At 37.8% G+C, this 13,298-nt stretch overlaps 1 protein-coding gene across 4 annotated transcripts in view; it reads right to left on the bottom strand.

The window, feature by feature from the left end:
* ELP2 (elongator acetyltransferase complex subunit 2) overlaps nucleotides 1-13,298 on the bottom strand; it is a 121,539-nt gene that overhangs the window by 69,833 nt on the left and 38,408 nt on the right. For all 4 annotated transcript variants that reach the window (XM_073332468.1, XM_073332469.1, XM_073332467.1 and 1 more), the window contains 2 exons: nucleotides 11,757-11,821; nucleotides 552-618 (listed from right to left, as the gene is read on the bottom strand). In XM_073332468.1, the coding sequence (XP_073188569.1) occupies nucleotides 552-618; nucleotides 11,757-11,821 (132 nt within the window). The remainder of the gene's footprint in view (nucleotides 1-551; nucleotides 619-11,756; nucleotides 11,822-13,298) is intronic.

Below are 13,298 nucleotides of genomic sequence, written 5' to 3' on the forward strand. Positions count from 1 at the left end.
CAGGGCAAGACAAGGTGATGGATGCAGGGAAAACAATGGTTATAAAGAGATTTGCATACTGGGTGGTTGAGAAATATACAAATGCAAACCAATCCCACTGCAATCAGAGTGCAGGAAATAACCACACCATTGTGGTATTAGCATAAAGACCTGCAAGGCATCCCGGTATTCTGGCTACCTGAGACAATTCAATTTCTGTATTACTTTGCATTATACTTTATTTAGTCTGAGGAATGTTGTTCTTTAAAGTGACCCACATAGATCATAATCAGAGGTGCCATCTAAAAAAAGATCTACAGCAAATATACAGAAGTATCAGAGAATATAAATATATCAGAGAATAGCTAATACTAGAGTAAAATGGCAGTGCTATGCTAAAATATTTCTCCACCTAACATCTAATCCATGCAATGACATCAACCTTTCATTGGACTGGGAACTGCGATCTAACAAATGAATGGGATTAAAAATGGAGATCAGATGGTTGGTTTTTCTCTTCTAATCTTCAACTCTCTGCCTCATTAAATATTTTATTGGACTTTCATACTGACCACAGATGACCCATTCAATGCCTCTTATCCAATCTTCATGGCCATAGAGTATTAGTGTTTTCTGAAACTAAAAAGAAATCACCATTACATCACAGAAGTCAGAACTTCAATGTCCATTAGTCTTACATACCATACATATGCCTTTGGACAATTAACTCCTGCTCTTCAGATGTGCTGACCACCTGCAACTCCTATTAACTGGATGATCAGTACCTGAAGAACAAGGCCTTATTGTTCAATACCATGTTCTTGTATGGGCCCTTCTGATGAGACCATAGCCAAGGAGTAACTCTAGCAGATCAGCTCATCTCAGTTATTGTCCCACTATCTAAACAAGAAAGGTGGGTGAAAAATAGGTGGGGTTTTCTCCCTACAAACTTTTTCTTTTCTTTTTTAAATATTTTGGAAAAAAAATTGCAAATACTGTAACCTCTGTCAATCCTACACTTACGAGACTTCAACAGGAGTTTTGTCTGAGTGAAACAGCAGCAGGGCCATTAACCATAATTGTTTATATTTACTATGTTGATATGTACACATACCCAATAAAAGGGATGACTACCTACATAGTCTTTGACATTCCTGTAATCGTCTTCACCCACTAATCAATATTTCTTTGCTTTTCTGTTTTTACAATTCACAGCCTTAACATTACATAGATGTCTAGATAAAAAGCATTAAGTCACTGAAAAGACTTTTGAAAACACTCCAAATTGGAAAATTTTATTCTTAACTATAAATTTGTCTATTCATAACAGGGAATCCAACAATCTGACTAATCAATTGGGGAATTTATACCCACCAGCACTCACAGAGGCAATGTTTTGGTTAGATTTTTTTTTTAACACCTAAATGATTACTCAACAACAGGGCAGTAACTATAGCACAAGCCCAGGAGGTAACTTCCAACACAGAAGAGAACCTATAAAATACTTGTCAGTGTTACAGAGCTTGTTGCATCTCTGTCCCCTTTCTGTGCCCCCTAAGGTCTCAGGCCACCACTACCTCTTCTGGGGTGGAATTCTGCAATTCTCCCACTCTTAGCCCATGCTCCTGGACTACAGTACCCAGTGTTATCAACTGCATTTCCCAGCATGTTCAACTGGGTTCACCACCTGCAGTTCTTACCTTTGAGAGTCTGTGATCAGTGGTGAACATAGTGAGCAGACAGCCTTCTTAAAATTAATGTATTGCTTACTGACCAGTGGGAATAAAGCATTTCAAGAAAAAGGATTTTTAAAACAGCTAACATGCTGTTCTGTCTTCCCTAAAGCCCCTACCAGCCTGTGATGGTAACCTGGGCAGACCTAGCTTCCTCAGGCACCCCAGATATTATATATTATATCCTTCTCATGACAATGTTGGCACACAGAGCGGAAACTAGTTTCTTCCATCCCTCTTTATCATTAGCTGCTATTTCCATCTGCTCTATGGTGTTGAGTTTGACTGTTCTGTCCTCCCAGCTAACGGTTCTTCTTAAGGTTTCCCTTGGAGTGAGGAAATGAGACCACCCAATTGGTTACCACTTGACAGCTTCATGTGGGAGTCTACGTATTGGCAACCAGAGTACATGCCCCAAATATGTCCAACACTTACTCCTAATGCTAGTGGAGACAAGCTGCAGATTGGCACTTTCTCCGATACCTGTGTTGGTAATAAAGTCTCCCCATCTAATGCCCAGAAACTTTTATAGCACTTATTTTAAAAAGACATCTAATTTTCTATATGTTGTATTGGAAGCTCTTCAGCTGACACAGCCATATGTTAGCACTTAGATTACATGTGAGCTGAAATTTTTTAGGTTTTGTCTGGTACGGTCTCTCTCTGATTTTCAAATGTTATTGAGTTTAGTGAACGTTGCGGATACCCTTCCTATCTTTGATGTCTCTTCTTTCTTGACATCTCCATTGGCTAGTATGGTGCTTGTGATTGGACATCTGCCCCACACTGGTAGAGATGGGGTTAATAGAGACCTGGGGAGGCTACACGGGAACAGGCACATAGATGAACATAATTTGTTGGGAAATAGTCAACATGGTTTTTGTAAAGGGAAATCATGCCTCACCAATCTACTAGAATTCTTTGAGGGGGTCAACAAGCATGCAGACAAAGGAGATCCAGTGGATATAGTGTATTTAGATTTTCAGAAAGCCATTACTTGGCCCAAGAAAGCCATTACTCCAAACTGGCAGAAGGAATGCCTGCTGAGTCCCTGTGAGAAATCAAATTTACACGAAAAAATTTTCCTAGTCAGATTTTCAAAAGTTTTCAGTGACTTAATACATTTAATGTTAAACCATAATAGCTTGAGCCTGAGCATGGTTTTCACATTCAGCATCAAGTTCAGCGAGTTACAGTTATCCAGACCAGAGATGTCAAATGCATGAACCACTGTGGCCAGATCCTTGTCTAGAAGGAAAGGAAAATTTTCCTGGCAAGTTGGAGGTGAAAGAAAGCATTTTTAAACACTGATACTTCGTGTTGGACTTTGAGGCTTCACATCACGTTGACAAATGAATGCCTTCAATGGAAAGCAGAGGCAACATCTACATCAGTTTTTTACGGCACTTCCCCTTTCCAACCATCACCATCTTGCCTGGATTTAGCTTGAGCCAGTTGCTTTTCATCCAAGCGCTGATTGCTAGTAGGCATTATCACAGTTTTGTAGTGGTGGTAATTGCATCAGTTCAGGATGAGATATACAAGTGAGTTATTGTGTTGTTGGCAGCAAAACCTGATGATGTCTCACTATCTCTTCAGTGGTCTCATGTAGATATAGAAGAAGTGAGGGTTTTTAGAGAGGACAACTCATCATTCTCTTAGCTCTGCTGGAAAGGTATTATCACAGCAATCTACTCCTGTTACGTCACGTAGGCAGGTTAACAGTATCTTGTGGTCTACTATGTAAAAAGCTGCAAAGAGGTCCAACAGCACAAGTATGGAGATTTTGCCTGTGTTCATGGCTATAAGAAAGTAGCCTTTTAGCATCATTAGAGCTGTCTCTGTGCTGTGCCCTGGTCTGAACCTTGATTGTGAGGCATCCAGGATGTTGTCTGCCATCACATGTAGTTAGACTTTCATGATTATTACTTCTGATGTTTCCAAAAGCTTTGAAGATCTTACCAGTAGGAAAAATGCTCTTGAAATACAGAGAACTTGCTAAGATCCAAAGCTTTTTAGAAAGCTGTATCTAACTTCTGACCACCAAATGAGGTATGATCGAGATGTCATCCTTATCCCAGGACTACAAGATGTGCTTTCTGGCCACTGTGGATCAGATAAAAGACTATGAAGTGAATCCAGTGATATTACAAGAAAACATGTTATACAAAAAATAAAATAAAAATGTAGGAACATAGGAATTGCCATACTGGAGCAGAACCATGGTCCATCCAGACTAGCACCCTGTCTCATAGAGTGGCCAGAACCAGATGCTTCAGAGGATTGCTTAAGAACCCTGCAGTAGGCAGATGTGGAATAATCTGTCCCTCATATAGGTCTCACTCTGATCTCTAATAGTTAGAGATTGGCTTAAGCTCAGAAGCTCAAGGTTTAATGGCATTTCCAAAATTTGTACTGTCACTGATTATGACAAATCTGGATATTCTTAATATCTGTATAAATATCCATTCACTTTTTGAATCTCATTATGTTCTTGGTCTCAATGACTTCCTGTGGCAATGAGTTCTAGTTTAATTATATACTGTGGAGGAAAATTTTTCACTCTTTGTTTTTAATTTGCCAATTTCTGATTTCACTGAATTTTGCCTTGTTACAGCTTTATAAGACAGGGAGAACAGAAGCTCCCGATCTATGTTCTCTGTAATTTTATATATTTTTATTGTGTTCCCTCTTATATGTCTCCAGATTGGGATTGTTTCTCTTCACACTGGAATTTAACGAGCTTTTGATCATTCTTATCATTCTTCACTGAATCCCCTTCAGTTCCTTAATACTCTTTTTGAAATGGAGTGTCCAGTACTTCACACAGTATTATAAGTGAGGTTACGTCACTGAATTATATGAAGGAATTAGTGTTTTCATTATTATTCTTCATCCCATTCCTAATGTCTTGTTAGCTTTTTTGACTGCAGTTGCACATTGAGCGGAGATTTTCATTGAACTGTCTACAGTGATGATCCTGGCCCCTTTCTTGGGTTGATAGAGTTAATTTGGAATCCTGTTATGTGCATGAGTAGTTATAATTTTCCCTCCAATGTGCATTACTTTGCATTTCACAACACTGAATATTATTTGTCATCATGTTGCCCATTCACCCAAATTGTTTAAGTCTCTCTGAAGAGCCTCATGGTCTTCTCTGGTCCTGAATAACACAAATAACTGTGTCTCATATGCAAATTTTGCTACCTATTAATGAACCTTTCCAATAACTGTTTTAATATATTAAACACAGGACATAATATGGAACCTTGAGGCACCCTGATGTTAAATTTTTTGCCATGATTAAAGTTGACTTACTCCTATTCTTTGCTTTGTCTCCTGTCCAGTTTTTTATAAAAAACAAAAACATACTTTGCCTCTCACCCATAACTACTCTTAACTTTTTTAGTAGCCTCTTCCTATGGACCTTATCAAAGGCCTTTTGGAGGACTAAATAAATTAAGCCAACTGGTTCTCTTTTATTCACTACTTTACTGACACACTCAGATAATTCTAAGAGACTAGTGAAACAATTTTTCTTTGTTGAATCCAAGCTCATTAAATATCTGGAAGATCATGATCTTCCAGATGTTTTGTTATTGTTTTTAAACTATCAGTTCAACTGATTTGCCTGGTACAGACAGACAGCAAGGCTTACAGATTTCTCATTTTCCTGATCATCTATCAAGACTTTTTTAAACATGAATAAAACATTTGCTACTTTCCAATACTCTGGAAGAGTAACTGTTTAATGAAAAATTACCAATTTGTGTTACCAACTCAGTTGCTTCATACTTAAGCTCCTTCAAATCTCTTGGATGTACACCACCTGGGCCTGATGATTTACTGCATTTTACATTATCAGCATGCTCCAACTCCTCTTCTTCTGTCACCTCAGAGAGTACCTCATTTTTGTTACCAGGAAAATTAGGTCTGGGGTAGGAATTTCACCAATTTTCTCACTAATGAAGACTGATGGAAAGAAATCATTTAGCTGCTCAGCAATGGTTTTATCTTCTTGAATTGCTCAGTTTAACCCTTGAGGATCTAGTGGACCCACCAATTCATTTGCAGGCTTCCTGCTTCCAATATACTTAAAGAATCTCATGTTTGTTTTTACACCTTTAGCAATTTACTTTTTGAATTTCATTTTGGCCCTTCTAACTTTCCTCTTCTTTAATAACTGCTGTAATTTATACTCCTGTTCATTGGCTAAGCTAGGGGAAGAATTCCAAATTTTGAAGGATTTCAATTTGCACAAATAGCCTTTTGACTAACCTCATTTTATTTAAATATTTTTTCTAAAGATTAGTGTCACTTTTTAGTACTCTACCTGCTGTTTGAATGTTAAACCTAATCATACTATTGTCACTATTTCAGCATAGTTTAGCTACCATCACTTCTTGAATTAGTTCTTGTGTGCAAATTAATAGCTTATGCCCTAGAACTAGTTGTTGAAAGAAGCAATCATTTGAAGTGTCAAGAAATGGTTTCTCTAAACTGTCCTGTTATGCCATTTGACCAGTTTCTATATGGGCAGTTAAAGTCCCACTTTATTGTTTTGTTGGATTTTACTGCCTGACTGATCTCTCTCAGTACTGAGTGCTCAGTTTCCTTTGCTTGATATGGAAGCTGGAAGTAACACCTACTAATATATTTATATTTTTACAGTTTGGGATTTGTATCAATATAGATTCACTTGTGTAGTAGTCTCCATTCAGGATTTTTAAGCTCATTAAATTCTATGGAATCACAAATATATAGATAGCACTACTCCTCAACATCTCTAGCCTATTCTCTATTTTCTGTATAGTTACAATAGATGGCTGTTTTTGATCACTCTGCCACATTTCTGTGATACCTAATTTTGCTTTTAAAATTCTTGCCTTGGTACACAGCCACTTCTCGCTTTTATTCTTGCCTACATGTCTGTTTCTATTTAACTCCTTGATCCAACACCAAGCTAATTTTGTGGAATGTACCTCTGTGTTCTTATCCTGTCTCTGCTCTAGTGTAGTGGTATTTTCACTCTACGCTTTATTGAATACACAGATACCATTGTACTACCCACATCTTTAACAAATGTCTCTTTCCAACTTGTGCGCATTTCAGCTCCTGCCGGCTTTCCGCCCAGCTTTTAGTTGAGCCATTTCTCCAAACTCATTTATTTTACATGCCAACAATCTGGTTCCATTTTGACTAAAAAGAACTTTATGCAAATTTTGAAATTTTTTAGATACTGTTGCACAAATAAATTTGTTAGTCTCTAAGGTGCCACAAGAACTCCTCATTGTTTTTGTTTTCCTTAAGTTTCTCTTGACAGGCCTTGTAAGAATGCTGATGCAGGAAGAGATATATAACTTTTCTTCCCTGGGAGCAACAATTCTGAATCAATACTATCTTTCAAAGGCTCTCAAAAAAAGAAACAGTAGTTTCCCCTATACTCTTTCATCCTACAAGAGATTTCTTGGTCCAAGAGTCTTCAAGGATTTCACATCTGACCCTTCACACTCAAAAACCTAATTGACTTTAGGAATAAGTATATTCAGACTGCTTTCAGCATGAATTTTATTACTTGAAGCTGAAGAGATTTCACCTTGCTCAAGAGTATGACAACAATCCCCTTTTAGGGTTTATCTGAACTTTCCTTTATCAATCTGTCCTCCACCCTCCCACACACAAAACTTTTTTTTTCTGATGATGATAATCTGTGGGGGATGGTTCAACACCAAAGAGTCACTATTGACTGGGAAGGGTGAAGGATCTTTACTGGCTAGGGGAGGAGGCAGTGTCTGTAAACTCAATCTTCCACACCAAATTAACTTGAAAGGAGACAGGATGAGGTGTAACATTTTATTCAGATAAATACGAAATGAAATGAAAGAGAAAACATAGGAGTGAAGGGGGAACTATCTGCAGAGCTGGTAGTAGGTCAAGGAACAGAAATAGAGAGGAGAGAGTGAGAGATGCTTTTAAAATACAGATCAAAAAGATGTTTGTTTTTTTAAATAAAGTATGTGAATTTAGGTCCAGATCACCATTCTTAAAATTAATTTGTGTTCACTATCAAAATGGGGACCACCCTCACTTTGTATAAAATGTTAAGCTCTTGAAACACAAAACAAAGAAAGGAAAGAGGAGGAACTGACCAGTAAATACAAGTTTAAATGTCGCCTAATATACTGAATTAGGTTTCTTCTAATGTACAGTGCTAACACTGGGGCTGGTGGGCAGGAATTGATGACTGGACTACACCTGGATGAAAAAGGAAGCTGAAGGTAACAGTGGGTCTTAATGGAATGAAGGAGTGAGAAAAAGGACAAGCTATTGGTAGAAAACCTTTAAAAATATTAAATTTACATTGAGTTTTAGAAAAAAATGACAAAATGTTACTCTGAAAAAAATTGTATTTGATTGCATCTCATTAATTACCTAAAGTTACAAATACTTTTAAGAAGGAACATACAGGTTCAACTGGGTGTTCATAGATTCTCGTGCTTTTTGGATGGAGGAGGGGCATGTGGGGGGGGGGCGCGACACTTATTCTAAACCCTGCAACTTTGCACTTTAACAAATGTAAGAAAATTGGTTATGTTTCAAGTAACTTTGAAACTGTGTTTTAGTAATAATGGCCACTCTATGAGGGCCCAAAAACAGAAACAGTGGATATCGCCCAGAATGTAATCCTACATTCACAAGTATATTCTGAACCTTTTCTTTACTGCCTCAGCCATGTCATTTCATGACTGTAAGGAGTGTAGAATGGCTTATTACCAATGGTGTCAAATTGGATATGGTATGAGCCAAGTTTTTGAACTTTAGTTGCAATGGACCTCTTTAGCCCTAATGCTGAGCAGCTAACCCAACCAGCATACAACACACCCCAAAATTTTCAAGTGGATATTGCTTCAGGATTTTATCACTTGAGATCTGAAACCAGGGATCCTCCCCCAAGCTCCAGAAGAACTGAGTTTAAAGTATCTTCAAATCCAGACTCTGAAGATGTAAATGACTTAGAAGAGGCTTGATTTTCAAAGAATAGTTGATCAGCACTTTCTGAAAATCAAGTACCTTTAAGATATCTTAAGTTAGGCAACCAAAAATTGAGGCACAAAATAAAATCACTTTTGAAATTCTTGGCCACAATGCAGCAGCATCACCAACAAAAAATTAGCATTTTAGCCACAGCTTTCACAAATCTTTCATTCTGTGTGTATATACACACTAGCAAATTCAGACCCAGAATTCACCCCAGTAGAGCTGCCCAAAGGGTGAATTATAGGTCTGAATTTATTGTAAACAAGGCCTTGGACTGTAAGTTGTGCATATCAGAGAAACTTTTTTTTATTTAGTCTCTAATGCCTATCACAACAGATATATAAAAAAAATTATCACCACATGTTTGGGGGACCTTGCCAGAATGACTTGTCAATGGAAGAAATTAAAAAAAAGTTCCCAAAAGCCAGAGGGACACAAACATTTTTAAGTTTTGATAGGAGCTAAAAATTCAGATACATAATTAGAGCTCCATCCCATAGCCTCATTTTAATACTTTTGATAGTTAACTATATGAAAAATTAAAAGTTTCCATGTTCCAAATGGCACACAGTACTTTTCACATATACTGAACACGGGTCACAACTTGCTGGATATCAAGTGCTTCAAAGGTTCTTTTGAACTTTCAGAAGCACTCAGCAAAGAAGGCAATTTAGCGGGAAATGCCAAATTCCAAAAAGAGTAATAATGCAATTCTAATTAGACTACGATATTTACATTTTCAATTGAGGAAGTTATTTTTCAAATGATATACTAAATGCACGGATACTCCTTAAGGAAAGAGATGCATAATTACTTTATTTCAATGGTTGGTCTGAGGTAGGTTTTCTTTTCATAAAGAGAAATGTTTAAAAAAACCCTGAGATTTCCATGTGTGAAACTGACATATCTGTATTTCATGATTACCCAAGAAATCATAGAAATGTAGGGCTGGAAGGGACCTCAAGAGATCACCTTAGTCCATCCCTCCCTGTGCAAAGGCAGGACCTTAGTCCATCTTTGAGAGGTGTTTGTCCAGCCTGTCCTTAAAAACCTCCAATTATAAGGTTTCCACAACCTTCATTGGTAACCCATTCCAGTGCTTAATTATCCTTATAGTAAGAAACTTTTTCCTAATATCTAATCTAAAACTCCTTTGCTCTCTATATTAAGCCCATTACACTTCTTCTCCAAGTCCACTTAAGGTAGGACAACTGATCTCCATGCTCTTTATAACAGCCCTCAACATATTTGAAGAGTGTTATCAGTTCCTCCCTCAGTCTCTTCTCAAGATTGAACATGCCCATTTTTTGTTAACCTTTACTCGTAAGTCAGGCTTTCTAAGTCTTTTATCATTTTTGATGGTCACCTCTGGACTCTCTCGACTTTGTCCACATCTTTCCTTAAAGTATGGCACCCAGAACTGGCCACAATACTCCAACTGAGACCTCACCACTGCTAAGTAAAGTGAAACAATTACCTTCTGTGTCTTACATATGACACTCCTGTTAACAGAAGTACTTGTGGCACTTTACAGACTAACAAATTTACATATAGTAAGATGAGAGATATATATATATATATACATATATATATATATATACACACACACACATACAGAGAAGGTGGAAGTTGCCATACAAACTGTAAGAGGCTAATTGATTAAGATGAGCTATTATCAGCAGGAGAAAAAAAACTTTTGTAGTGATAATCAAGATGGCCCATTTAGACAGTTGACAAGAAGGTTTGAGGATTCTTGACTAATAAAGCCCAGAATGACAGCAGCTTTTTTTGCAACTGCACCACACTTTTGGCTCATGTTCAGTTTCTCATCCACTATAATCCTCAGATGCTTTTCAGCAGTACTACCCAACTAGCCAGTTATTCTACATTTTTAGTTGTATGCTGGATTTTTAAGTGTAGTAATTTGCAATTGTCTTTATTGAATTTCATCTTGTTGATTTCAGACCATTCTGAAATTTACCAAAGTCCTTCTGAATTCTAATCCTGTTCTCCAAAAATGCATGCAACCTCTCCCAGGTGCCATCTGCAAATTTTGTAAGTATACCCTCCACTCCATTTTTCAAGTCATTAATGAAAATATTGACTAGCATCAGACCAAGGACAGACCCTTGCAGGACCCCACTAAGTCCTCCCACTTTCACAGAGAACCATTAATAAAACTTTTTATTTAGCATGGTTTTCCAACCAGTTGTGCTCCCACCTTACAGTAAGTTCCCCTAGACCACATTTCTCTAGTTTGTTTATGAGAATGTCATATTGGACTGTGTTAAAACCTTCACTAAAATCAAAATACCACATCTACCATTTCCCTCCTATCCACTAGGGCAGTAACCTGTCAAAGAAGGAAATTAGGTTGGTATGGCATGATTTGTTCCCAAAAAATCCATGTTGTCTATTCCTTATCACCCTGTTATCCTCTAGGTGCTTACAAACTGTCTAATAATTTGTTCCACTGTCTTTCCAAGCATCTAAATTAGGCTCACATCTATACATTTCCAGGTTATCTCTGTTCCCCTTTTTAAAGATAGGTGCTATGTTTGTCCTTCTCCCGTCCTCTGGGACCTCACCCACTGTTGAAGATAATTGTTAACAGTTCTGAGAATTGTTCCAACTAGTTCATTAAGTACCCTAGGGTGAATTTCATCAAGCCTTACACTTTTCCCCCCTATTCTGGACTGTGTTACTTGCCACTTGCTGTTAGTATTAAATGTGCTAAGCATCTGATCACAACTAACTGTTTTAGTTAAGACAGAACCAAAATAGGCATTAAACACCTCAGCCTTCTTGGTGTCAGCCGTTATTAGCTATGCAGGAAAACTAAATATCTGAAACAGAATTTAAATAAAGCTGTTATTATGTGATGACTATCTAGGGAGAGATAGCAGTTATAGAAGAAGCCAAAAAGAATAGCAGTGCACATCAAAAGAAATGAAGCAGAAAAGAATGAGTATTTTACTTCAAGACAGGATATGAAGCAATAATTACCTCCCCATTCTGTTGAATATACAAATTAATTCTGCAGTCATCGCCACCACAAGCTAATATTGGAACTGCAAAAAGAGAAAAAAAATTAAGTGTTTGTTATTAAATCTTGTAACTTTAGCATTCTGTGATCTTTAGTAAAAGAAAAAATGGGCACAAGATGAAACCATAAATATAACTGAATAATATAATGGATATTATGTCACTTTGTGATCTTTATGCAAGATGAGTTAGAACTTCAAAGTTGTAAAAGATTTAAAAGCATCTAAAATTGAAGTTATTGTACATATATAGTATCTGCTACAAATATTGGGAGGCTGAAGGGCAAGTATCTCTAATTTAGGTCTCCAATGTACCTCTATTAAGTCCAGTTGTGACAGATATGGCAATTTCCTGCAATATCTTTGGGAGATCTTACACACAATAAGTAATGGCCACACTGGGTCAGACCAATGGTCCATTTAGTCCAATATGCTATCTTCTGACAGTGACCAGTACCAGATGCTTCAGAAGGAGTGAACAGGACACTTTTATGGAGAGATCCACCCTGTCATCCAGTTCCAGCTTCTAGCAGTCAGATGTTTACAAACGTGCCAAGCATGGATCTGCGTCCCTGACAATCCTGGCTAACAGCCATTGTCGGACCTATCCTCCATAAACTTATCCAATTCTTTTTTGAACCCAGTCATACTTAACATATTAAGTTTACATATCATTATAGACTAGAGATTGTATTGGTTTCAGAATAGCAGCCATGTTAGCCTGTATCCGCAAAAGAAAAGGAGTACTTGTGGCACCTTAGAGACTAACAAATTTATTTGAGCATAAGCTTTCATGAGCTACAGCTCACTTCATCGGCTGTAGCTCATGAAAGCTTATGCTCAAATAAATTTGTTACTCTCTAAGGTGCCACAAGTACTCCTTTTCTTTTTTTAGAGATTGTATGTAATTCCATAAGTGAGGGGACCAGAGTCATCCAAGAACTAAGAGCAGTAAGGGGTGATTCGGCAAATGCACTCAAGTTGTAACACCTCCAGAGAGGTACAACCACCTGAAGAGTGGCATATTGGTTCAAACTGGATTCTCCAGAGACCAAAAGACAAGCAAAGAAATTGCATGAGCTGACTCAGGAACTTCTTTCTGATCCAGAAAACAGACAGGCCCTTCTGTCAAAAGGGGGCCTCAATCCTTAGTAAAGACCTGGAAGGACTAACACCAGCACCAGACCCCAAGGTCGGAGGTAGGGTGACCAACTGGTCATTTTAGCATGTGTGTAAGTTCTTACTGTTTTTAATACATGTCCTCTGTAATGCTTTCACCAAATGTGCTTATTTAGAAATGAGCTGTGTGGTAACTTATAACTGTGGGTAATTATGCTGTTTATAGCATCTGAGGAGAAAGCAAAGCACAGATGCTGGCCTGTCTAGGCCAATATTGCAGCCACAGTGGCCACATCTGAGTATGTGGCGACCAGGAGGTTTTTGTGCAGCCACTACAGCCTCCTGGGAAGTGATGGGGGGAAATAAGCCCCCCCTCACTCCCTCC

Source organism: Lepidochelys kempii, chromosome 2 (genome assembly GCF_965140265.1).
Source record: "Lepidochelys kempii isolate rLepKem1 chromosome 2, rLepKem1.hap2, whole genome shotgun sequence".
In the NCBI taxonomy this organism is placed as follows: domain Eukaryota; kingdom Metazoa; phylum Chordata; order Testudines; family Cheloniidae; genus Lepidochelys; species Lepidochelys kempii.